Consider the following 26,821-nt stretch of genomic DNA (forward strand, 5'->3'; position numbering starts at 1 on the left):
AATGGTTAAATCGAATTGTATTCATCAAAAAGCATGTCTAATTGAAATCATGAAACTTACAATATCAAACAGCAATTTTAAAGTTTTAAGTAAAATTGAATTTTAAGGACCTATGAAATGTTTTTTCTCAAATTCAGTTTTATTTTTAACAAATTCTGTTTTTCCGTAAATTTTCTGTATTCCATTTGAATGGTTTTATTAAATCTTTATACTCAAAAGCATCTCTAATGAATTGATTTTATATTTAAAATATATTGTTTTTCCCCACCACTAATACTGTGTTGTGTATTTACATTCTTTGCTAAATACATTTTGGTAAATATTCCTTTAAAAATAATGTTTTAATAACAATTTTATTAGCAGTAGTAGTAGTACTATTATTATATTAAATATTATTTCTGTCACAATTTCTTCAAGTTAAACCAAACTTTTGTTTGGATGGATTGCTGGGAAGACCTTAAAGTTTAAAATTGCATATAATATGACTCAAAAGAAATGGTAAAATGCTTATGAAGTGACGCTCAGAAAAGTTCTATAGATCAGATGTGTTGATGTGCTCCTATATTGAAGCAGCAGAGGCTGAAAATACAGCGTAAACGAAACAGCACATCTGCGCCATTTTGTGTTTTAATTTAAATGTACTGACCTACTTTTGATGTGTCTATCCAAAATTTGGCAAATTCCATGATACTTCACATTATACAGTAAATTCCTTTTTTATGACTGGATTCCACGATTCCGTCTGCGTTTTCTGCATCATGGAAATCATAGGGTCCTAAATTTGAGCTTAAAACAGGAAGTCCTGTCAATTGACCCTTCGCAAAGATGGACAGGCAATCTGACCAATCCTAATGCCGAATCCGCTAATCTGTCTGACAATCAAAAAATCAACAGAAGAGTAGATTAACCTTGGTGGCCTTAAACTTGAAAAACTGTTTGTACTGATGGAAATAGGCTCATTCTCCAACTCCCCCCAAGTAAATAAGTTTAGTTTTACCGTTTTGCAATCCATTCAGCCCTTCTCCTGTTCTGGCGATATCACTTTTAGCATAGCTTAGCATAGATCACTGAATCCTATGAGACGAATATAGCATCGCGTTCAGAAATGACCAACGAGTTTCGATTGATTTGTCCTATTTAAAACTTGACTCTTCTGTAGTTATATATATTTCCAGAAAAAGTGGACTGTTCCTTTAAGTAAAGAAGAATAGACGATCGGTTCACGTGTCATTGATTAAATAAGGCAAAACATTCATCTGTCACAACAAATTTATTGTTTGAATTTCTTAAAAAATGACATTTCAAAGCTGAGACCTTGTTTCATACCAGAAGTAACCTGCTCTAATGCGTATTCTTAAAAAGGCTTCTAGGCATGCAAAATCTTGTCTGAAAAACACTTAAATTCTTGTACTCGCAAGTCTGGTTATCATTGTCAAAGCTTTGAAAGGTCGGCTAACAAGGTCAAAGTTAAGATTTTTTGAACATTGAGCACCATTGATGCTTCACTCTATTGATGCAAGTCATTTGACAGGGTTTGAACATCATTCTTATTAACCCATTATTTCCCTCCGATTTTAGAGGTAGTTAGAAATATGTTTGTTTTAACAATAATGTTCTGTAAAAATCGCTGTAGCCTTATTGTGAGGGTTACCACAAATTACATCCATTCGGTAATACGGCTGGAATTGTATGAGTGTTTAAGGATGATACCGTGTGAGCGTATTTCGAGCCATAAGAGGAGACACAGAGCCCACAGAGATGGTCAGGTTTTGTTCTGTATTTTCACCTACTCACATTTTAGACCCATCAACACATGATCTCATGAAATCCACTGAATATGCCATAGGACCAAGCATTTCTGTGGGGGCTGGCCACACAGGCTTATGCAACAACAAACGAAAACACGACGTTCTGGAAACGTTCCGAGGTCAAACATGGCAGCACCATTTACTTGTTTCTCACTATTGATGAATGTTATCCACTCTGTCTTTGAAAATGAGAGAATAAAAATAAGACAATTTGTTATGATATCCTGGTATGTGTTTGAGGTTTGTCCCCAATTGTGATGAGGTCTAGATTCACTGCTCGCAGTGACGCTCCTCGAGGTGAGGAACTATATTTGTATTTGAAAGGGTTTGATGGCTTCACTCTAAAGGCAGATGGTTGGAAACGGGACATGAGGTAAGGAAGAAAAGGGATGACAAATGTTAGTTGCCTAGCGACTGTTGTCAGGGAGACAGAGTGTGACTCTCCCCTGACCAGACTTAGAATTTCTTACTATGTTTATTTGTTCAACTGGGATTGAAATTGCTGGAGTCTGCAAACATCCACATGAACAATGTGGAATACCCATACGAAAACCTGATTGGTAAAAAAAAAAAATCAAAGAAATATGGAGAAATGGACACAAAATGCAAACATCAAGTGCCTGGGTGATGAACTCACAAGCGTGAACACTATCATTATCATGAAAATGTATAATTTCAGGCTATTTATAGCGCAGTAGCTTTTAAGACATTTCTGAGCTACCTGTGCTGCTTAGAATTGTATATCAAGTGACCTCTTTAAAAGCTTAAAGCATAAAATGTACAATCTAGAATTGGTGTTATGCAGCAATTTGCTCTTTGCTCTACTTCATTAAGTAGAAAGGCCAAAAATGTCCAATCAAATTCCAATTTAGAACACTGACCCAAAGTCTAATGTAAGATTTATCCTTACAATTCATGGCATCATTGTACCCTTTGGGTACAAGAGCAGGTTAATGCAAAAACAGCAGCTTCAGATAAAGTGTTAGTACATTTAAATCCGAGTTGGTTCTCGCCTCTGGCTGATTAATGCCATTTGCATCAGAATCCAATTTCATTTTGAGACATGACTGTTGTTATATATTTAACTGCCATTATGTATTTATCAAACTCATTTTGAAAAATGAAAGATGGCAACCCAAACAAAAGTAAACTGTCATTTTTGAAATACACAAGTCTTAATAAACCAAAAGAAACCAATCACCTCAGTACATAAATGTCTTTAATGACAAAACACAACATCCATAATATTCTTCCAGCGAGGCACTGAAACAAAACAAAAAAAGCACAATAATATTTTCCTCTTATCTTTTATTTTCCAGTGAAGTGCTTTTATTTTTCATGATTTTAAAGAAGGTTCTGCTACATTGAGTTTCCAGGTACCCTTTTAGGTCCACAATTCATTCATTTCTGTCTCAAAGCATAGACTGCCATCTGGTGGAGCAATAATTAGTGTAAAGTGCCATTCAAATTAACTCAAGAGGGGATTTTTACATCTTCAATCCTCAGTCTCATTACTCAAACGCCTGAACAAAACTAAAATAATTCATATAATTCAACATAACTCAAAATGAAAACATAACTTCCATTTAATTACTCCTGTCATGTGTTCTGTGATGCTGTTTTAGATTATTGCTACTTGTGAATCCTTTCCCACACTCTGAGCACCGGTAAGGCCGCTTCTCAGAGTGCATTTTCTCATGTCTTCTTAGCATCTCTTTCCGTTCAAACTTCTTCCCACAATGGGAGAAAACGTGATCCATCTGTCGAGAATGCTGGAGTTGGTAAGTGACCAGTTTCCTGTCCTCATTGATGCTCTCCCCACACTCGAAGCATGTATATGGCTTCTCGAAGGTGCGGCTATCTGCCAGTGCTTCAGAAAATATGACGTGGAACTAAAACTCTTTTCACATTCAGTGCAGTTGTACATATTACCAGGCTACATAAACTTAGGAGCAACTCCTTTCACTAATATATAATTCCTAAGGAAAACTCAAAATGTAAACATTACTTCCATTTAATTTCTCTTGTTGTGTGTTCTTCTCCGAGTGCATCTTCTCATGTCCTCTTAGCATCTTTTTCCATGCAAACTTCTTTCCACAATGGGAGCAAACATAATCTATCTGTCCAGAATGCTATAGTTGGTGAGTGGCCAGTTTCCTGTCCTTATTAAAGGTCTCCCCACACTCAAAGCATGTATACAGCTTCTCGACGGTGTAGGCAATCTGCAAGTGCTTCAGAAAAAGTAGGACGGTGCAGTTGTACATATTACCAGGCTACATCAACTTAGTAGTGACTCCTTTCACTAATATATAATGCCTAAGAAAAACTCAAAATGAACATTACTTCCATTTCATTTCTCTTGTCATGTGTACTCTGATGCTGTTTTATATGATCACTCCTTGTGAATCCTTTCCCACACTCTGAGCACCGGTAAGGCCTCTTCTCAGAGTGCATTTTCTCATGTCTTCTTAGCATCTCTTTCCGTTCAAACTTCTTCCCACAATGGGAGAAAACGTGATCCATCTGTCGAGAATGCTGGAGTTGGTAAGTGACCAGTTTCCTGTCCTCATTGATGCTCTCCCCACACTCGAAGCATGTATATGGCTTCTCGAAGGTGCGGGCTATCTGCCAGTGCTTCAGAAAATATGACGTGGAACTAAAACTCTTTTCACATTCAGTGCAGTTGTACATATTACCAGGCTACATAAACTTAGGAGCAACTCCTTTCACTAATATATAATTCCTAAGGAAAACTCAAAATGTAAACATTACTTCCATTTAATTTCTCTTGTTGTGTGTTCTTCTCCGAGTGCATCTTCTCATGTCCTCTTAGCATCTTTTTCCATGCAAACTTCTTTCCACAATGGGAGCAAACATAATCTATCTGTCCAGAATGCTATAGTTGGTGAGTGACCAGTTTCCTGTCCTTATTAAAGGTCTCCCCACACTCAAAGCATGTATACAGCTTCTCGACGGTGTGGGCAATCTGCAAGTGCTTCAGAAAAAGTAGGACGGTGCAGTTGTACATATTACCAGGCTACATCAACTTAGTAGCGACTACTTTCACTAATATATAATGCCTAAGGAAAACTCAAAATGTAAACATTACTTCCATTTAATTTCTCTTGTCGTGTGTTCTCTGATGCTGTTTAAGATGATCGCTCCTTGTGAATCCTTTCTCACACTCAGAGCACTGGTAAGGCCTTTTCTCAGAGTGCATCTTCTCATGTCGTCTTAGTGTCTCTTTCCGTGCAAACGTCTTCTCACAGTGGGAGCAAACATGATCCATCTGTCCAGAATGCTGGAGTTGGTGAGTAACCAGTTTCCCATCCGTATTAAAGCTCTCCCCACACTCAAAGCATGTATACGGCTTCTCATCGGTGTGTGCAGTCTGCCGGTGCTTCAAGAGATAGGACATGGAACTGAAACTCTTTTCACATTCATCGCAGTTATACATTTTCTTCTTTCCGGAATGACCCTGCATGTGCAGCTTCAGGCAACTTGCTGAGCTCAGGCATTTTCCACACTCTGAGCACTTGTGGACTTTGATCCCGGCGTGAATGTCTTGATGCCTTTTGAAGGTGTCTTGACGAGTGAAGGTTTTGCCACAGGTGGTGCAGTCTAACGGAGTCTTGCTGGAATGGATTATCATGTGGCTCCTGAGAGTAGAGGATGACTTGAAGGCCACACCACATTGAGAACAGCTGTAAGATCTTTCGTCGGTGTGCACCACCTCATGCGCTTTAAGATTTGCGATTCTCGCGAAGTTGCTGCCACACTTTTTGCAATGAAAAGGTCTTTCTCCAGTGTGTGTGACCATGTGGGACCTCATACTGTTCTTGAAGCGAAAGCTTCTGTCACATTTCGGGCACTTGTAGGATTTGACCTCGGAGTGTACAACTAGGTGTCTAGTTCGATCTCCTGAAGAGGGGAAACTTTTCCCGCAGTGTTCACAAGTGTAGGGTTTCTCTCCGGTGTGAAGACGCTCGTGCAGTTTGAGGCTGTTGGGATGCTTGAAGGTCCTGCTGCAGTATGTGCATTTGAAAGGAGAGTCAGAGGAATGGATCTTCAAGTGCGACGTGAGGTGGCTCAACCTTTTGAAGCTGCTGTCGCAGTCTGTGCAATGAAAAGGACGGTTGTCTTGGTGAATAGTTTGATGAGTGTTGAGTTCTTGTTTCCGCAAGAAACTCTTCCCACACTCGGAACAGCTGAACGGCCTGTTCCCTGCATGACTATGCAGGTGAACTTCCAAGTGAAACTTATTGATGAACTTCTTCTCACATTGTGGGCACGGAAAGGGTCTTTCTCCGGTATGGGTTGCCCTGTGGACTTTCATAGCCGCAGCAGTGTTGAAAAGCTTCCCGCAATGATCACACTGATGGGGCAGGGTGCCTACGTGCAACCGAAAGTGAGTACTTAAGGTACTTCTTCGCGAGAAGCTTTTCCCACATTGCGAGCAAGAGAACGGCTTCTCCCCTGTGTGGCTCCTCAAGTGGGACTTTAGTCCACTCTCCCTGACAAACTTTTTCTTGCAATAAGAACAATCCAACAGCTTCTCGCCGGTGTGTAGCCGCATGTGCATGGAGAGCTCATGTTTACCCACATAACTCTTTCCACAGGTGGAGCACTGGTGTGACTTCTTCAAGGAGTGCACCTTCTCGTGGACTCTGAGGTCGGACTTTTTTTTGAAACTCTTGCCGCATTTTGTACAAAGGTTGGACCTAAGTGACTTACAAGTAGTCGTGGGTGATTGATGAGCAATCTCTGTAGATTCATTGGGTTCCTTTAAGATGGAACTGGGTGCAGAAATGGTGTCATGTAGTATCAAATCTGTATCTGGTTCCTCAACCCTGGAAACAGTAAATTATGTATAAATCAAAGGCCTTTTGGAGAAGCAAAGGGAGTTGACTCAGTGACTAAAGAAGACGAGATTTAGAGGCTGACTGTTGATTTCACATTTCCTATTTCAAAGCATTCATGTACTAACAAGACATCTTTGATCTTTGCATTTCCATGAGCAGACGAGACACTCACCTGGTTTCATTGGACTGCTCGCTCTTTAAAAAAAAAAACAAGAATGTGTTTAGAATAGGTGTTCTCTACTAGGAGGACAAATGCTGAGACATTTGACATCTTACCTTCACAGAGGCTATGTTCTCTATTGTATCTCCATATATAAAGTTTTCTTCTATGTTTTCTGATATGTTGTTTTCAACAGGTTCATATTTGACCTCCATCAACATCTGGACCATGGCACTGATGTCCTCTTCTTTCTTGATGCTGGCAATAGCAGCCATAACTGCCGACAAGTCCTTCTCTACTGACTGCTGTTGGTGTTAGGATAGACATTTATGCATTTAGCAAATGCTTTCATCCAAAGTGACTTGTATTATGTTCTAAGTATGCATCACTTCAGCTCAGTGTCAGGATTCCTCCACCTCCTACTTGAAAAACCTCCAGAATAAACATCTAACACAGGGGTCTCCACACTTAGTCCTGGGGGCTTGTTTCCTGCACAACTTACCTCAACACACCTGCCTGGAAGTTTCTAGCACTCCTGGTAAGACCTTAATTAGCTAGTTCAGAATAAAATCAAGATTACGAGAACAGTCGTAGCAATGCAAGAATAAAATTGAATTATTCTGAGAAAAAAAAGTCAAAATTAAGAGAATAAAGTCAAAATATTTTGAGAATAAAACCGAGATTACGAGATAGCTGTAGCAATGCAAGAATAAAGTCAAAATATTTTGAGAATGAAGTAAAAATTACGAGAATAAAGTAGAAATTATTTGAGAATTAAGTCAAAATATTTTGAGAATAAAGTGAAGATTACAAGAGTGAAGTTGAAATATTTTGAGGATAAAATCAAGGTTGCAAGAATGAAGTTCAAATATTTTGAGAAAAAAGTAAAAATTATGAGAATAAAGTAGAAATATTTTAGAATTAAGTCAAAATATTTTGAGAAGTCAAAATTACAAGAATAGTCATAGCAATACAAGAATAAAGTTAAAATATTTTCAGAAAAAGTTAAATTACGAGAATAAAGTCAAAATTATGAGAATAAAGTAGAAATATTTTAGAATTAAATAAAAATATTTTGAGAATAAAGTCAAAATTACAAGAATAGTCACAGCAATACAAGAATAAAGTTGAAATATTTTCAGAAAAACGTTAAAATTACGAGAATAAAGTCAAAATTATGAGAATAAAGTAGAAATATTTTAAGAAATTAAGTTAAAAAAATTGAGAATAGTCAAAGAAAAGTCAAAATTACAAAAATAGTCGTAGCAATACAAGAATAACGTTGAAATATTTTGAGAAAAAAATTGAGAATAAAGTCAAGATTACGATAAATCAAAATATTTTGACTTTATTCTCAGTTTTGACTTTATCAAAACTTTTTTTTATATTTCAACTTTATTCCTGTATTGCTATGACTATTCTCGTAATTTTGATTTATTTTCCTCAAAATATTACTTTAATCTTGTAATCTTCGATTTTTATTATGTGGCACTAAACGTTGTTTTTAGTCTAAGATGCGTTTTAGAAATTAAAAAAATAAATAAATTATATATATATATTTTTTTTTTTCTCTGAAAGAGGCGATTATTTTAAAAAATGTCACATCATAGATGGAGTTCACAGCTAATGATAATGAGGAAACTCCCACAGACACTGTTTCCCATCATAAAATTTTCTTTTCAAGAGAGTCATTAACTCATAAACTTACTAAAAAAGGCAGAGCATCTTTGCAGCTTTATTTCTAATATTTTCTGTAAGTATTTTTACCTCCTGACTGAATCTAGAAAGCACCTTAATTTGACTTTGTGAACTTAAAGGGATGGTTCGGAGTAGATTTGACTTCATTGCTATGCACTCCGAAGCCCATGTAAATACCCCATCCAAAGTTTTTTTTTTACCTTAGTCAAACATTGAGGGAGATATCAGAGTTTTTCGAATGGCTTGCTACTGCCGTACATGGTACATGTGATGTATCTCGTAAATTGCACTACTAAACGTGCACGTAATCTTACCAAACTTCTACAGTAGTGTAAATAGGTTATGTACTCACAAAACGCTGCATCGGAAAATTTGTAAGTCCACCTTGAGTGTATTAAAAACAACTTTTACCCATTCCCTACTAGTCTCAAAAACTTTTATTTTACATGGGCTTCGGAGTGCATAGCAATGAAGTCAAATCTACTCCGAACCATCCCTTTAAAGGAATAGTTGACACAAACATGAAAATTCTGATATTAATTACTCACCCATAAGATCTTCATTCATCTTCAGAACACAAGTTAAGATATTTTTGATAAAATCAGAGAGCTTTGACCCTGCATAGACAGCAATGGTACCGTGATACACAGTAAAGGCATAGAAAAGTAGTAAGGACATTGTTAAAATAGTCCATGTGACATTAGTGGTTCAACCTTAATATTATGAAGCTACAAGCATACTGATGTCACATGGACTATTTTATCAACGTCCTTACTACCTTTCTGGCCTTAAACAGTTGCGTTGCCGTCTATGCAGGGTCAGAAAGCTCTAAGAATCTTAATTTATGTTCTGAAGATGAACAAAGATCTTACAGGTTTAGAAAGACATGAGGGTGAGTAATTAATACTCTTCCACTACTATTTATTCCATAAAACACCAAGATAATAATATCTTGAATTGGATCAGAAGAATCTGTTTCAAAAAGTTTTGTTCTCCTACTTTGCTGTTTTTATAAGACAGACCGTGAAATCTATACCTGCATCAAAGCAGATCCCTAAGTCGCTTATATTTCATGATCAACGTAAAAAGTGCAGTTTTCTCTTTAGTGAAGTGCAATACAGTTCACTTACCATTTCACTTTCTGGATTCTCTTCACAGGGTGGTTTGAAGTTGCTGTCTTGAGAGGATTCACCCTCTGAGGCAAAGCATGAAATACTTAAATGATGTAGGAGAACAGAACAGCGTGCCTCTCTCAAACAAACAGGACACTCCAGGGACTTGTTGAGCTCCCAGTAGCTTTGTAGACAGTTTTTGCACAAGCTGTGGCAACATCTGAGAACAACAGAGTCTTTTAAAGAGAAAGTGCAAAGATAGCAGACAGAATCTGTGTCAGGAAAGGGCAAGGTGGCAGCCATAGTGTCACAGCTCATTCAGGCTGAAAGATTACATGATGTTAACACGTTTTAAACTAGTTGTGTTGTAAGTTGGTCAAATGTGATACAAATGGCAGCTCTGTCACCTCAAAGGAACTCATGTTACAGCTGTATTCTTCATCTCTCGCCTATTCAATGAGTTAAACTGATAGATAATAATTAATTAGGAGCGCTAGCGCCATCTAATGGACGGGATACTAATGAACGATCTCTGAACAATTTAGCCGCAGAAACAACATTCTAGTAAACATCTGTGAAAGAAAACGAAGTCATGTGGGTTTGGAGCGACACAAAATGGAAGGTAAATGATGGCACTATTTTTATTTTTGAGCCACTTGCTGACATAAATGTTACTGCAGAGAGATAGAGATCATAACGATCCTTGCAGATTCTTTCATCTGTGGTAAAACTTGAAATGCTTTGAAACCCCATCAAATTGTGCCAGAAAAGCAGCGGCTGCAGCAACATGTAATGATTTTATCAACGTAGATAAGAACTGAGGGAAACCATTGATGGGTCTTTTGCTCTAACATCAAAGGTAAAAAAACAGGTACAATGTGGTGACATGAGCAGTCTTTGTACTGTATATTGGAGCAAGGTTTTCAAACATAATTTAAGTAATTTCACGGTATTCTTAAATCATGTTAGCTGAGGGGAAAAACCCCATTGTGCCTGATTAAAAACAAAGGTTACTTACGCAGTGAGATTTAATTTTAAGTCATTTTGACATGCTGACTAGCTGACCCATAGTCATCCATAGGATAGCGTTATCAGCGATTTTCTTTTCAAGGAGAATGTTTTAAGATGAAAATGTTCGCTGAAACTTATACAACTATGTTTCATGATGGTCTAACATTTATTATTTTCATACTATTGATTTGTTAAGCCCAGGTTTATCTAGCCCTGAGCAAGTCTAACAAGTTAGACTTGGTAATTTTAATTAAAGGGATAGTTCAGCCAAAATGTAAATTCTGTCAAGAATCACACCCATGTCATTCCAAACATGCAAGACCTGCGTTCATCTTCGGAACACTAATTAAAATATTTTTGAGGAAATCTGAGAGCTGACCCTCCATAGACAGAAATGTAATAAGTACATCTGTTAAAAAAAAAAAAAAAGTCCATGTGACATCAGTGAACAGATAATAATTAATTAGGAGCGCTAGCGCCATCTAATGGACGGGATGAACTGAAATTTATTTTTGTTGAATAAAGTCCTTATTGTGTTTTCAAAAGGTATTCTCATAGTTTTGAAAAATTATGGTTGAACCACTGACGTCCTCATACATTTCTGGGCCTGGGAACATTTCAGTTATGTTGCGGTCTATGGAGGGTTTCATCAAAAATATATTAATTTGTGTTCCGAAGATGAACGAAGGTCTTACGGGGTTGGAATGACATAAGGGAAATGATAGAATTTAAATTTTTGGGTACTATCCCTTTAAGAAAACTTATTTGTTAAAATTCTGGCTCTGTGATACCAGGTTATGAGTGTCGCATTTTAGACATCTTTTTTTTTTTTTGACTTTTTGATATAAACTCACAATTTAGACATTTTGATCAGAATTGTGTAATATGAACTCGCAATTTTGACTTTTTTTCTTTGAATTGCATGATATAAACTCACAATTTAGACTTTTTATCTCAGAATTGCATGACAGACTCACAATTTAACTTTTTTTTTCTCAGAATTTTCAGATATAAGCTCGCAATTTTGACTTTTTTTTTTTCTCAGAATTGTGATAATTCGCAATTTAGACTTTTTTCTCAGAATTATAATTCTCAATTTAGACTTTTTCTCAGAAATGTGTTATGAACTAGTAATTGTAACTTTTTTTTTTCTCAGAATTGCATCTTAGAAACTTTTTTCTCCGAAAATTTGTGATATAAAGTCACAATTTAGACTTTTTCTCAGAATTGCATGATGTAAACTCACAATTTAGACATTTTTTTTCCTCAGAATTGTGTGACAGACTCACAATTTAGACTTTCTTAGAATTGCGTGATAGAAACTTGCAATTAAGCCTTTTTTTTCTCAGAATTGTGTGATATAAAGTCGCAATTTAGACTTCTCCGAATTGCGTAGTGTAAACTCACAATTTAGACATTTTTTTTCCTCAGAATTGTGTGACAGACTCACAATTTAGACTTTCTTAGAATTGCGTGATAGAAACTTGCAATTAAGCCTTTTTTTTCTCAGAATTGTGTGATATAAAGTCGCAATTTAGACTTCTCCGAATTGCGTAGTGTAAACTCACAATTTAGACATTTTTTTTCCTCAGAATTGTGTGACAGACTCACAATTTAGACTTTCTTAGAATTGCGTGATAGAAACTTGCAATTAAGCCTTTTTTTTCTCAGAATTGTGTGATATAAACTTACAATTCAGACTTTTTTCTCAGAATTGTGAGATATAAGCTCGCAATTTAAACTTTCTCAGAATTGTGATAGTAACTCGCAATTTAGATTCTTTTTCTCAGAGTTGTGTGATGTAAACTCACAATTTAGATTTTCTCAGAATTGTGATATAAACTCGCAATTTAGACTTGTTCTTAGAATTGTGTGATATAAACCACGCAATTTAGACTTTTCCCTCAGTATTATTGATATAAACTTGCAATTTAAACTCTTTTTCTCTGAATTACGTGATATAAACTCACAATTGCAAGAAAAAATAAAAAATAAAATTGTGTTTTAAAATAAAATAATACCTGATGAATTTCCTTTATTAAATGTGCATCCTCTAAAATTATTTGTTGTTTTTTTTGCAGGAAGCTGCTTACTAAAAGATTCTACATTTAACCGAATATAAAAACCAAACAATATTATGACAGGACAAATCATTGTAGTAGAGTAGTTATCTTTATTATGAATAATGGAACCATAATTCATCATGGTTGAACAAGAATCAACGTATACCTTGACGTACGGGTAAAATGTAAATTGAAGTTCCAGAATGTAGTACAAAAAAATTTCACCATTGTCTTCCTTGTCTTTCCATTGGAGGTACGCCCTAAAAGACATATTTATATTCAGCCCAGTTCACCCTAGACTTCAGCTTTGCAGGTTTAACAGGAACAAATAAAAAAAGAAAGGTTTGGTCGCTTAAATAAACTCAATGCTTCAGTGCTGAGGGTTTAGTCGTCTAAGAAGTCATCATCCAGATTGACGTCTGTGGTGTCGATGTCATCGAGTTCCATGTTATCCAAATCATCCTCCAGTTCATCGATAACCTTAAAATAAATCAAAGAGGTTACATAAAGTCTGATGTTAATATGGTTTTATTAACAGATAAATCAATCAAATACCTTCTGTTCTGCTGCTGTAATTGTCGGGGGCTCTTTCTTCGTCTTCTCCTCAACCTTCGGAGCAGGCTGGGATTCTGCATGACTCATAGTAGGCACTGCTGCAACTACTGGAGCCGAGATGGCTGCCGTCACCGAGGCCAAAACGTCCAAATCCTCCGGGGCCTCCTCTGCATCCTTCACCTGCTGAACATACACAGGCCATTCGATTAGTTTATGGATGTATGTACCCTTTTGCTCTGGTATTATGGGTTGAAGTGGGATGCCATCAATAAAACAAGTCTTAGATAAAACACACACACACACACACACACACCTGTGTGGGAGTGGGGAAAATTCCTTTGGGTTCATATCCACTGGCCTCCTCCAGCACATTCCTTTCTTCATTGGGCTATAGAAAGACACACATATACATATATATAAATAAGAATAGCAAACTTGTTTTAAATTGCTAGGTTTGATTTGTAATTTGTAAATAAAACAATTCTCAGAATTGCATGATATAAACTCGCAACTTACATTTTTTTTCTCTTAGAATTTCGTAATATTAACTCGCAATTTAAAAATCTTTTTCCTCAGAATAGTGTGATATAAACGCGCAATTTAGACTTTTCTCAGAAAATCGTGACAAACTCACAATTTAAATTTTTTTATCAGAATTATGTGACAAACTCAATTAAGACTCTCAGAATTGCATGACAAACTTGCAATTTAGACTTTTTCCCTCAAAATTGCATAGTATAAACTCGCAATTTACACTTTTTCTCAGAATTGCGTGACAAACTTGCAATTTAGACATTTTTCTCTCAGAACTACGTGATATAAACTCACAATTTAGATTTTTTTTCTCAGAATTGTGTGAGTATACTTGGAATTTATCCATTTTTTTCTCAGAATTGCATAAAACTCGCAATATATACTTTTTTTCTCGGAACTGCTTGACAAACTCGCAATTTAGAATTTTTGTCAGAATTGCATGATAAAATCGGAGCTGAGATTTTCTCAGAATTGCGTGATATAACCTCGCAATTTAAACTTTTTCTTCTCAGAATTGTGACAAACTCGTAATTTAGAATTCTCAGAATTGGATGATAAACTCAGAACTGAGATTTTCTCAGAATTTTGAGAAATAAGTTATAAAGTCAAATTCTGAGTGGAAAAAATGTATTTGTTCAGAATTTGTAGTTTATATCTTACAATTCTGACTTTAAGTCGCAGTTGCGTGAAAAAAAGTTTATATCACACAATTTTTATTCTCAGAATTGCTAGTTTATATCATTCAATTCTGAACTTAAAAAGTCAGAATTGCAAAATTAAAACAAAACAGGAAAAGAAAGAAAAGGGAAAAAAATTGCAACTACATTTTTTTAAAGAAAAAAATAATAATTCAGTGGTAGAAACAGGCTTCCATAGTTTTCTTACCGTGACCAGTGGGTAGTCAGTGGCAGGTCTGGTTTGGCCGATGCAGGTCTCTCTCAGGTACTGCTCTGCCACAAAGGCCTCTTTTAGGCCTGGGAACAAGTTCTCATACTCTGTGGGGTCTGCCAGAGACTCTGCCGCTTTCTGATTCACTTTAGACAAGTTCTCTCTCCAAAGCTTCACCACCCTGTAAACAAACACACAGTTAGCGAATTGTTAAGGTATCATTTTATTTACTAGAAAAAAAATAACAATGACCAAATTATTTCATTTTATTCAAAAAAAGACTAGTTCAGATATGCTGGAAACTGAAGATTTTTCTTATTGTATATATGTTGAACACAAAAATGGCATGCTGTGCATACTACTTTCTATTCATACTATTTCTTCTAGTAGTACGTTCTATGTACTTCTAAAATACACTTTAAATTTACTGCAAGTTGTTTCCTTAAAAAAAAAAAAAAAAGAGAATACTTAATTGTTGTGAGAATGTGAACGTGAATACAGACCTGGAAACTTGGCTCGGCAGATATGTGCGGGCAAGAAAGGCTGCTTCTGGTAGACGATTTGTCTTGATCAGAAGCTCCAAACAGTTGTCCAGTCTGGCAAGAGAAACAAACAAACAAACAATAAAAATCAATTTAAGAAACACAACTATATTTACACAACTGAATCATGACTTCCTCAAGCTGTGTGGAAATTACTAGAAGACTACAAAATGAGAATTCACAAAAGTAAAACATCTGTAGTCAACATATTTATATTTGTATTTCAGCTGACGAAGGTCTTTCCTCCTATGATACTTACTTTCCCTGCAGGAAGTAGGTCATGAAGGCAACATTGTTTTTGCCGTCACGCTCTGCTCCCTCTGCAAGCTTGGCAACCATAGAGGCGTTGCCAGATGCAGTGGCCAGCAGCAGCAGTCCTCCATAGTCCTGGGCATGATGGAGGCACTCCTGTGCCAATCCAAACTGGCACTTACTGATGGCCAACTCTGCCAACTGCTTCCACTTCTGCTCCGACTACAGAAGAAAATCAGTAAACATTAGACACCTGCATTATATTAGCTTACATGCAGAATCTTGAACATTACTTATAAAACAAATTGTATTTCCCCTTTAATAGATGTATCAATAAATAAGCGGTAAGCAACTGAGCCACCACTAGGAAAGCTATATTACTGGTGTATAATAACAAACCTCAGCTTCTACTGCTAGCTGATAAGCAATTTTCAGCTCTCCTAACTGCAGAGCCAGCTCGAACCGGTGCTCTGGATCAGTGGACACGGCCAAAGCCTGCTGCTTGAAACCCTGCAGGCACATAAACAACGATACTTTAGATATCACAGAATATATACAGAATATCAATTTTATTTTATATATAGGTAAGTCTTGGCTGCTATTATTATCGCAAATCATAGCTTACAGGCACACATTTAAAGTCTTACCTGTTTTTCCAGGAAGTGGGCAACTCTGGTCCTCTGTTCTTTAGGGATGGTGGGCAGCACTTTGTCTGCCATGCCAAAGTCTCTGCGCATGACAGCTGTCTGGTACTCCAGGACAGACACCAGAAGAGAGTAACTTACTATGTTCAGTTCCTTATCGCCCAGGTAAAGACGGTCGTCTTTAGGAATGTATCCCAGAAGGTACATGGTTCTAAGGGAAATAAGTCACTGTTAGACTAATGCCGAGTTCAGACTGCATGATTTTTTTGACGATTTTGACTCGCCGACAGGTTTTGAGAAATCGCCGACAAATGCCCGAAATCACAGGCAAATCGGTAGTCATGTAGTGTGAAAAGATCTGTGACGCGATTGCTTTGAAAATCGTGCAGTCTGAACTCGGCATAAATGAATAATAAATGGATGTTTTCTGTGTATATTTGTGTGACACTGAAGACTAATGGCTACTGAAAATGCAGCTTTGCCATCACAAGAATAAATGACATTTTAAAAAAATATATAAAAAAAATACAGTTATTTTAAATTGCAATAATATTTCACAATATCTTTTTTTACTGTGCTTTGATTTGCTGTATTTTGAGCATAAGAGACTCATAAAAAGAAAAGACTGAATCTTAACAGTGGTGAGTATGACAAATTCATCCAAAACCATAAAATGCTGAAAAAAGATTTCAGATGCAGGGAATTTTTACTGTACCTGTCCAGGTGAGCAATTGTGACAATCTCTCCTCCAACAAAGTAGTTGAGTCTGTTGACTGAGCTGGTGTAAATGAAACAGTCTCCCACCCACAGACCAGTCTTTACCACTTCTTGAATCTCTCCTAGGACCTGTACACACAAACACACCACCAGGAGCTCAAACCGTGTCTTTCAAATCTTCAAAGTCAATATTAAAGGAGAAGTTCACTTCCAGAATGAAATGTTTGACATGTTCACTTTGTAAACACTGGGTCGGTACTTCCACCTACGTCACGCATGTATGCGGGAGACCGAGCTAGTGCAAGACACTTGTAGTTAAAAAGTATATGTGTATTTCTTTTTTTTTTTTTAGAAAATGACCAATTGTTTCACTAGATAAGACTCGTATTCCTCGGCTGGGATTGTGTAGAGCCCTTTAAAGTGGCACTGAAACTGCAGTTTGGATCTTCAACCCTGTTGGGCACCACTAAAGTGCACTATATGGGGGAAATTCCTGGAATGTTGTTCTGGAAGTGAACTACTTTTTTACCATCTTAATATAAATCCTGGTTGTACTGTAAATGATTAATTAGAGGGTTTCTTTCCCATTGTTTAATGTGATTTTGGCAATTACATTCAGAACGAACAAACAGAAAAGGCAAGATGCTACGGGAAACCCAAATTTAAAAAATGTTTAATTTTAATTAAATGAACAACTTAATACACCTACCTCTAAAGCATCTTCGATACCATCTTCAGTAACCCCCTCATTTGACTCCTGTGATGTAGCCACCTTCTCTGACAGATAGCGCAGAATGAAGAAAGATTCCTCTGTGGCAATGCAGACCAGCTCACCAGAGTCTGACCAGAAAATCTGAAAATAGATGCAAGATGCAATTGGTCCAGGCACACTAAAAAATGGCCCAATCATGCAGACAAAATAATGGAGGACCAGAGCAGATGACTCACGTGTTTGGGCTGGATCTCAATGCGGCGGATCAGCTCTGTGTTTTCCCAGTCATAGAAAGCCAAGCCATTCACTGATCGGACACCCAGCAAGAAACCACCATAGATGCCTGCAAATACACAAAACTATTAATTTACAGAAAACCATAAAACAATAGCAGTTCCATCATGACAACTCTCTGAAGATTTTTGCAAGGTATGTAGTATATTAGTAGTATATCTCCATCACGTGCATTCAGATGGCACTGTATTTAAAACACTGAGCTGTAGATCACTGAAAAGCTACGCAATATCGCGTTCAAAATCAAATGTGATTTATCCATGATTTTGAACGCACGTGATGGAGATTTACTACTAATCACAGAACCGGCTTTACTGATGAGATACGCATGACAATCGCATGCGATTTATTGCACAGCCCTATAGGTAATGGATAAAATGAATAGATCTGCTACGCTGCTGCTGTTGGTTATTGCTGTTGTTCCAGATTATTGCTGCTGCTGCTCCAAAGAAAGTACAGGAACTTGCTACTGCCAATACATATGCAGATATAGTGCTGAGCATTTATGCACAAGTAGCATATATAATAACCTGTAGATGATCTAAACAGGTGCAACTAGGAAGGTGGAGGGTTTCAAAGGAACTCTGAAAGAGTGTTACGAAATGCTATAGTGAATACTAACCAGCCACTTAAATGTAAAGCAGTAAGCTCATTGTCTGCATTTGCAACTTGAACCAATCAGTTTGTACCAAGTAGTTTAATGCTGTGAATAGCATCAATTTGCATTAATGACCCATCAGCATGCACAATCTAGAGTTTCATGACAGAACTTGACATTTTTACCACATTCAGCATAAAATGTAGTAAAAGGAACTGTGTATGCAGTATACTGCGCACATCAATCAGCATTTTGTACTAAATACATTTGCATACAAAATTGTGAATACACAGATTACTACGGCCCATTATGCATTATGCAAAACACAAAACAGTTTACCTTCTGCTCCAAAGTCTGGCTTAAAAGATTTCTTCTCTTTGAAATTTTTGAATATCTTCACCACACTGCTGCTTTCCCGAATCGCATACCTTAAATTAAAACAAGTAACATCAGTATGAAGTGTTTTTGACCGTTATCTCCTACATCCATTTTCTATATGCTTGTAGAGTACTTACTCGGATGAATCATGGGCCCAGACAAACTCCTGTGCAGAGCCAAAGCTCTTATTTCTCAGAGCCATGGCAGTGTAGATGATGTACTCTCCATCGCCGCACACCACCACAAACCTAAACACAAGATTAAGAGTACTTAACCTCTGCATGTGGAGAAATGTTAAATGTATAGTAACTGCATTGAATTGCAGCAAGGATCAGGCAACATGTAAACAAGCAGCATTAAAGGATAGATGTGGTGGCCTTACCTTCCATTAGGATTGTGTTGGATGGTTTGAGGGTAGATCTCACAGCTGCCCATGTCTTTCACCGCCAGTGGCAACCTCTCACCATCCTTGCTCTCAGCATCTCCCATGGCTTTGAGGTTAGCCTGCTGAATCTCAGAGTGTTTGGCCCAAATGATTTTACCACTGGTGTCCATTGACATGGCTGGCTCCTCACGACCAAGCTAAAACCGAAATTTAAAGTGATTAGCATAAAGAGAACTCCCCACAAGAGATATGGCATTATAGACCTTTTTCCTGAGTAAACGATGAGCGCCACCATTACGAATTCTAACGTCAGATTGAATGCTTTTCTGTTCCGGTTTCCATAGGAACCCATTCAAATAGCGTCCATCTGTTTTTAATGTAGCTACCTTCCGCTGCTTCGTGTCATCTACACACTTATTAAAGTGAGGCACTGACAAATGACGGTCATTGCGACATTGCCAAGTGATGGCGCTTTGGAGCCATGTGCTTTTTAAAAACATTTTAATCGGTTTAACATTAGTTTATTAGCTCGGAATATACACTAATTTGACTAGAAACAATGCAGACCGGAAATGCAAAGCATTCTTTCAGTTAAGAGTCGGACTTACTTCCGTGTTCAGGAAAAAGGTCTATATAAAGCTCTGTAGCTAATTTTATTAGAACACTAGTATTTTAACCATCTAAAATGGTTTTAGTCGGCTATTTATCTTTTGCAATAGTGTGTCAGTATGAAATATCAGTTTACATTTCCAACCATTAATTCTGCCATTGATTGTAATAATCCAGTAAGATTTTTGTTTGCACAAGGAGTCTAACAACAGTCAGTGCTCCACACAGAGATCTGATCTGAATGACAAACTAAATTGTGCAACCAAATCTCACTGGATTATTACAATTAATGGCAAAATGAATGTTTAAAAATGTAAACTGATATTTCATACTGACACACAACAGCAAAAGATATAAACAATTGACTTAAAACAGGGTTTCTGCAGATATGAACAAGTGAAATTTAAGACTTTTTAAGACATTTTTAATACCACCTTATATGAAATTTAAGACCTTAACCTGTAATGGAAATAGATATTATATTACATGCATATGTGATATTTAATGTGTTTAATGTAAAAAGTAAACAAAATTTCATGGCTGTCATAAATTAAATTTATTACTACGATATACAGTGAACTTTCCATATCAGCAGATACTATTCCACACAAAATATCCCCATAAAAGTACCACTAGAAATATCTGATTTAAAAAAAAAAATTCTGAAGCGATTTTTTTTTTTTTACTTTTGAAATGTATGCGTACCTTTGAAATTTATTTTATGAATTTATCAATAAATTCTAAATGGCTGTTAGCAGTGAGATTACATAATTTACACTGCAAAATTAAAAGTGAGATTAATGTTTTAAATACATTTATTGATTTATAAATATATATATTATAAATGTTATATAAATACTGCGATTCTGTCTGAAGACGCAGAAACTTCCACAGAGGGAGAAAAAAATCTACAGTTGTTAGCAACTGGCCTTAGCCAAGCCCTATATTCAGTTTTTCCAAGCCCAGTTTCGCTAAACTTGCACTTCCTCATAGCTAAAAAGTTAAATCCATTTGACTTCTGCGGTACAATCCGAGAGAGACTCGCGCCAATAACAGAAAGCTGATTGGCTATTGCATGCTGGTCTCATTTGTAGTTTAAATTCAGCAAATTATATTTGGAATAGTGAAATAAAGAACTACAACACCACGGAAACAACAGAAAGAGAATTTAAATGAGAATTAGATGTAGCGTTACATGGACATCGGAAAAATAAGACCTGTGTAAAATTATTTAAGACCTAGAACAGCGAATTTAAGACTTTTTAAGGCCTAAAATTTTGATTTTTAAATTTTAGACTTTTTAAGACTTTTTAAGACCCCGCAGAAACCCTGTAAAACCATTTTTAGCTGGTGAAAATACTAATATTCTGATAATGTTAGCCACCACTATAGTTAATGTTCATTTACATACAGAACTGTCTTGTAAATCTATCTATATACACTATTGATCAGAAGCAGAAAACTGCTTAATATTTTTTTCTGGAATCCATTATAGTTTTTTTTCAAGATTCTTTGAAAAGAAAGTTCAATAAAACAGCATTTTTTTAAAACATAAATCTTGTGTAATTTTATCTATTCTCTACCCTCTGCCGACCCCCCGCTGGCAGTCTGGCCCTGGAGCAACATGATGGCTCTCTTGTTGCAGGGAGCGAACTTTCCAATTACCAGTCCAGAGCTTTAGCCGATATGTCACATCTCTGACAGGAAACAGCATGGTGTTACTTTTGAATTATTTTTAGTACCTTGATAATGATGCTGCCCTCGTCATAGCCCAATGCCACATTGTTGGACCCGCGCAAGCCAGACACACACCACACCCGCTCCATACCATAGTTCAGGGTGCTCTCCAGACGATAAGTGCTGGAGTGCCAGATACGAACCGTGCCTGAATAACAAAACACAGAGAGTTACATTTGGATCAGAAATGAGGTAGTGTATTATAAACATGATCATTAAACTGTGCCACAACTCACCATCCTCAGATCCAGTGATGATGATTGGAAGCTCTGGGTGGAAGTTTACACAGGACACATTCTGAGCGTGACCCTCGAGCGTCTGCACACATGTCTTATTCTAAAGAAAGAGAGGTACACAGAACAGAGGTAAATAAATAGCAAGGAGTGAATTGCTGCATTAAAGGTTGTATCAGCGATTTCTAGCCTAAAACATAAAGTGTCAATTTCAGCTGACTTTTCTTCACGATCCGCTCGCTGCCTGCCCCATAAATTGTCTGTGAAAAAAACGCGTCTCTCTGGTCAGCCTAGGGTCCGAGATATGCCAAAAAAACAATCGGCACTACCAACCTTTCCACAGATAAACAAACAGTGTTCCAACCAATCAGCGTCAGGGGTTTGGTGTTGTGGACTTTCCTACTGGTGCAGGGATGTGAGGGAGGCGGAGCGAAAGTCCAAAACACCAAACCACTGACGCTGATTGGTTGGAACACTGTTTGTTTATCTGTGGAAAGGTTGGTAGTGCCGATTGTTTTTTTGGCATATCTCGGACCCTAGGCTGACCAGAGAGACGCGGTTTTTTCACAGACAATTTATGGGGCAGGCAGCGAGCGGATCGTGAAGAAAGCTCAGCTGAATTTGACACTTTATGTTTCAGGCTAGAAATCGCTGATACAACCTTTAAGCATATCAATATAATCATTATTATTTATACCTGATAGTCCCAAATCTTGACAAGTCTGTCATCAGCTCCAGATATGAGGTAAGGCTTATCTCCTCCACTGTAATAATCAATGCAGTTCACTCCCTTATCATGGCCCTCCAGAGTGAAGTTAGGAGAGGAAGAGCCCAGCTGCCAAACCTGAAAGAAAAAGAAATTATAGATAAAATGTCACAAGTTGGAGTCAAACTTGCTCTATCCACACATAAGCGTTCAATCGCACCTTGATGGTTCTGTCTAGTGACGCACTAGCAAACTGGTTGTTGTCTTTGGGGTTGATGACAATCTGCATGACGTAGTGTGTGTGGCCCTCAAACACCTGACTGCAGGACCACTTCTTCTCCCAGTCCCAAAGCTTTATCAACATGTCATCTAAACATACACCAATTCAATGAGTGTTAAACATACATACACATACACATACATATACATATACACCACAGTTTAAATGTTTGGAGTTTGTGCAATTTTTAAAATAAGTCTCCTATGCTCACCAAGGTTGCATTTATCAAAAACAGCAACATATTTTAAATATTATTAAGGTTTTTGGACTGCAAGTTTTTTTTTTTAAGTCTCCTTTGCTTATCAAGACTGCATTCATTTGATCCAGAATACAGCAAAAACAGTAATATGTGACCCTGGACCACAAAACCAGTCTTAAGTCGCTGGGGTATATTTGTAGCAATAGCCAAAAATACATTGTATGGGTCAATTTTTGATTTTTCTTTTATGCCAAAAATCATTAGGAAATTAAGTAAAGATCATGTTCCATGATGATTCTTTGTAAAATTCCTACTGTAAATATATCAAAATGTAATTTTTGATTAGTAATATGCATTGTTGAGAACCTAATTTGGACAACTTTAAAGGTGATTTTCTCAGTATTTTGATTTTTTTGCACCCTCAGATTCCTGATTTTCAAATAGATGTATCTCGACCAAACATTGCCCTATCCTAACAAACCATACATCAATAGAAAGCTTATTTATTGAGTACTCATATGATGTACACATCTCAGTTTTGTAAAATTTAACCTTATGACTGGTTTTGTGGTCCAGAGTCACATATTGTGAAATATTTTTACCATTTAAAATAACTGTTGAATTTATTTTAAAATGTAATTTATTCCTGTGATCAAAGCTACATTTTCAGCATCATTACTTCAGTCTTAAGTGTCACACGATTCAACAGAAGTGATTCTATTATGCTGATTTGCTGTTCAAGAAACATTTTTATTATTATTATCAATATTTAAAACAGTTGAGTACAATTTTCAGGATTCTTTGATTAATAGAAAGATCAAAAGATCAGCATTTATCTGAAATAAAAAGCTTTTGTAACATTATACCATTCAAACGCTTAGAGTCAGTAAATTATAGAAATTAATACTTTTATTAAGCAAGGGTGCTTTAAATTGATCAAAAGTGATGATAAAGACATGTATAATGTTAAAAAAGATTTCTATTTCAGATAAATGCTCTTCTGAATTTAATTGTACTGTTTTCAACATAAATATAATAATAATACAAATAATAATAGTTCTTTGAGCCACAAATCAAGATATTAGAATGACTTCTGAAGGATCATGTGACTTGAGTAAGGATGCTAAAAATACAGCTTTGAAATTAGAGAAATAAATCACATTTTAAAATATATTCAAATAGAAAACATTTTAAATAGTTAAACATATTAACTAATATATTTGCAAATAAATTCAGGCTTGTTGAGCAGAAGAGACTTCTTTTTTAAAAAATTACAAAATATCTTCATGAAACATTTCTGGTATAAAAGAAAAATCTATAATTTTGACCCATACAATGTATTTTTGGCTATTGCTACAAATATACCCGTGCTACTGGGTTTTGTGGTCCAGGGTCACATATATATGCATATGTACATATGCAATATAAATACTTAATGCAAATTTAATCTGTACGCACCACTGCTTGTAAGGATGTATGGCTGGGTGGGATGAACAGCGATGCAGCGAATGTAATCTGAATGGGCCTCAAACATATGTACTCTTTCTAGTGTATTATAGTTGAAGACCCGAATTTGCATGTCATCCTACAAAAAAAAGAAAAATGTATTAAAAATTACACATTTTCTCTATTATTACATACCTATTTATCTATTATTACATATTTATATATCATCTATAATTACAGTATTTCATTATATAAGTGCTTATTAATATTACTTGTTGTGTATATACTTACAGCACCAGTAATGACCCAATTTTTCCTGGCAACAAACTTTGCAGCTCTTACTGGAAGGTCACAGACTTCAAAAGTCTTGACCAGAGTCTATGAAAGATCAATATTAGACATTATTAGAAAAACATGCAACACACACTGCTGTATCCCTCATGTTAAATGTAAAGATCAAATGGTATGGCAAACGCTGAAAAACATAAGGTTCTGCTAGTCACCTGTGTTTCATGGTTCCACACACAGACACTGCCATTGTACAGACTGGCCAGCATCCATGGCTCAGACGGATGAAGATCTACGCTTTTGACACGGTCAGATCGAGCCGTGAGTTTGCGCTTGATGTCCAGCCTCAGAGGCTAGAAAAGATCAATCAAAATCACTATTACTATTACACACAAACTGATATTTAACAGCATCTCTTTGGTTAGAATCAGCACATATAACACCAATCGTCTAAACAAAACTAGCACACATTTTACCATTTCAATAATAGAATTGGAACGTTTATTCCCCACAATGCATTTGCTATTTGTCAACCAGTTAAACGTCAGATATAAGTTAGTAACAGCAGCTAACCTTTACAGTACAGTTAATAAGCAATAAAATCATTACAAATGAAGCCTCTTCCAAATAATGTCAAGAATTACCATGTTACTGAACAGAATATATACAGTAACACACTTCCACATTTCTGTTTATTTATTAATGAGTAACGTTACTTAACCTAATGTTAAAGTCACATTCATATCATCAGCTGTTAGCTAGAACACAAGATATCACTATATAACAACATACGCTAACAGTTAATTTTTGATATGTGTAATGGTAAATGGTTTTAAATGCAAGTATTATTTAGAAAAAGACTGAATAAGAATAAATAAGTCACAGACTGACTGAATGAGAGAGTTGTCTATGTGGCCATTCCAGGGGCCTTCGAGGCTAACAGCGCAAGCTAACGTTCCTCAAAGCGTATTTTTTCACAATATCTACGAACCAGCTCCAATATTGCCCATAACATAGATACAGATGTCACACTTACCATGTTTGTGTTTGCTGGTTTCGGTCTCCTTCACCTGTAGTACTTTATATCATCCACCGAGAATCTGATGTGTTTTTCGGCTGCAGTTTTGTGCACGGCAGGCAAATGTGACGTGGAACTTCCTCAAGCCAGTGAGCTTGACGTCGGAAGCGTTGACGTGCCACTCGGACGGGTTCGGAGTGTTTCGGGCAATTTCGACTAAACTCGGCTTTTGAGGGACGCTGCACGGCGATTGGCGCTTGCGGTAAGTTTGAGTTTAACCCTTTCGTGTAAAGCCAAAAATGACACCTTCAGTGTACTTACGATGAATCACACGACAAAAATACAGTGCTGAAATGTGCCTTCGAAAATTCCCATCGGAGTATGATTCTAAAAGGTAAATAGATATATGTTTAAAACATTCAGATACGATAAATATTAAAACGTAACAGCATATCAGGGCTAGTCGTCATACAAGCAAACCTATTACAAAGGTATGTCATAACAAGGATAGCCTTGAGTCAGCAGTACAATTAAACAGTTGCTTGTTTTTTTTACAGTAGGCCTTTCTAAATGTGTATCTTCAGCTATCTAATTATTCTAATTATTAAAATAATAGTTTGATAATAATTATAATGAGGTAAAATGTGACCCTGGACCACAAAACCAGTTTGAAAGGAAAGGAAAGGAGGTGATGTGAGGCCAAGTATTGTGACCCATACTAGGAATTTGTGCTGCATTTAAACCATCCACACACACACACACACACACACACACACACACACACACACACACATGTTGGGTTTACATGTTTTATGGGGACATTCCATAGGCGTAATGGTTTTTATACTGTACAAACCGTATTTTCTATTGCCCTACACCTACCCTACACCTAAACCTAGCCCTCACAGGAGATTGTGCACACTTTTACTTCCTCAAAAAAACTCATTGTGCATGATTTATAAGCCTGTTTCCTCATGGGGACCTGAGAAATGTCCCCACAAGGTCAAAATCTACTGGTATTCCTATCCTTGTGGGGACATTTGGTCCCCACAACGTGATGAATACCAGGTACACACACACACACACACACAC

At 36.6% G+C, this 26,821-nt stretch overlaps 2 protein-coding genes across 3 annotated transcripts; both read right to left on the reverse strand.

Annotated features, from left to right (window-relative positions):
• Positions 1-4,923: 4,923 nt before the first annotated feature.
• Positions 4,924-9,943, reverse strand: LOC141344496 (uncharacterized). The gene is made up of 4 exons (XM_073849383.1): positions 9,659-9,943; positions 6,947-7,135; positions 6,843-6,865; positions 4,924-6,658 (listed from the first exon to the last, which is right to left on the reverse strand). The coding sequence occupies exons 1-4, from the start codon at positions 9,941-9,943 to the stop codon at positions 4,924-4,926; spliced, it is 2,232 nt and encodes a 743-aa protein (XP_073705484.1).
• Positions 9,944-12,804: 2,861 nt separating this feature from the next.
• Positions 12,805-25,894, reverse strand: copb2 (COPI coat complex subunit beta 2). Of its 2 annotated transcripts, none has more exons than XM_073848515.1 (22): positions 25,748-25,894; positions 24,927-25,064; positions 24,715-24,801; positions 24,436-24,562; positions 22,719-22,867; positions 22,490-22,636; positions 21,796-21,895; positions 21,565-21,707; positions 19,211-19,410; positions 18,966-19,076; positions 18,790-18,878; positions 17,795-17,901; positions 17,556-17,699; positions 16,845-16,975; positions 16,133-16,340; positions 15,885-15,995; positions 15,493-15,707; positions 15,195-15,287; positions 14,689-14,872; positions 13,583-13,657; positions 13,270-13,449; positions 12,805-13,194 (listed from the first exon to the last, which is right to left on the reverse strand). In XM_073848515.1, the coding sequence occupies exons 1-22, from the start codon at positions 25,748-25,750 to the stop codon at positions 13,099-13,101; spliced, it is 2,838 nt and encodes a 945-aa protein (XP_073704616.1). In that variant the 5' UTR covers positions 25,751-25,894; the 3' UTR covers positions 12,805-13,098. The 2 variants fall into 2 exon arrangements, with proteins under 2 accessions (XP_073704616.1, XP_073704615.1); XM_073848514.1 differs by having other exon boundaries at positions 13,270-13,452.
• Positions 25,895-26,821: the final 927 nt, after the last annotated feature.

This window comes from Garra rufa, chromosome 10 (genome assembly GCF_049309525.1).
Source record: "Garra rufa chromosome 10, GarRuf1.0, whole genome shotgun sequence".
Taxonomy (NCBI): domain Eukaryota; kingdom Metazoa; phylum Chordata; class Actinopteri; order Cypriniformes; family Cyprinidae; genus Garra; species Garra rufa.

Coding starts and splice junctions, on each gene's coding strand:
- LOC141344496 (XM_073849383.1), bottom strand. CDS start 9,943: ATGGCTGCCACCTTGCCCTTTCCTGACACAGATTCTGTCTGCTATCTT. Junction 6,866..6,946: donor AGAACATAGCCTCTGTGAAG/GTAAGATGTCAA, acceptor TTTTTTTTAAAG/AGCGAGCAGTCCAATGAAAC. Junction 6,659..6,842: donor GAGCAGTCCAATGAAACCAG/GTGAGTGTCTCG, acceptor TACTGTTTCCAG/GGTTGAGGAACCAGATACAG.
- copb2 (XM_073848514.1), bottom strand. Junction 14,873..15,194: donor CTGCCGAGCCAAGTTTCCAG/GTCTGTATTCAC, acceptor GTTTGTTTACAG/GGTGGTGAAGCTTTGGAGAG. Junction 13,658..14,688: donor CTGACTACCCACTGGTCACG/GTAAGAAAACTA, acceptor GTCTTTCTATAG/CCCAATGAAGAAAGGAATGT.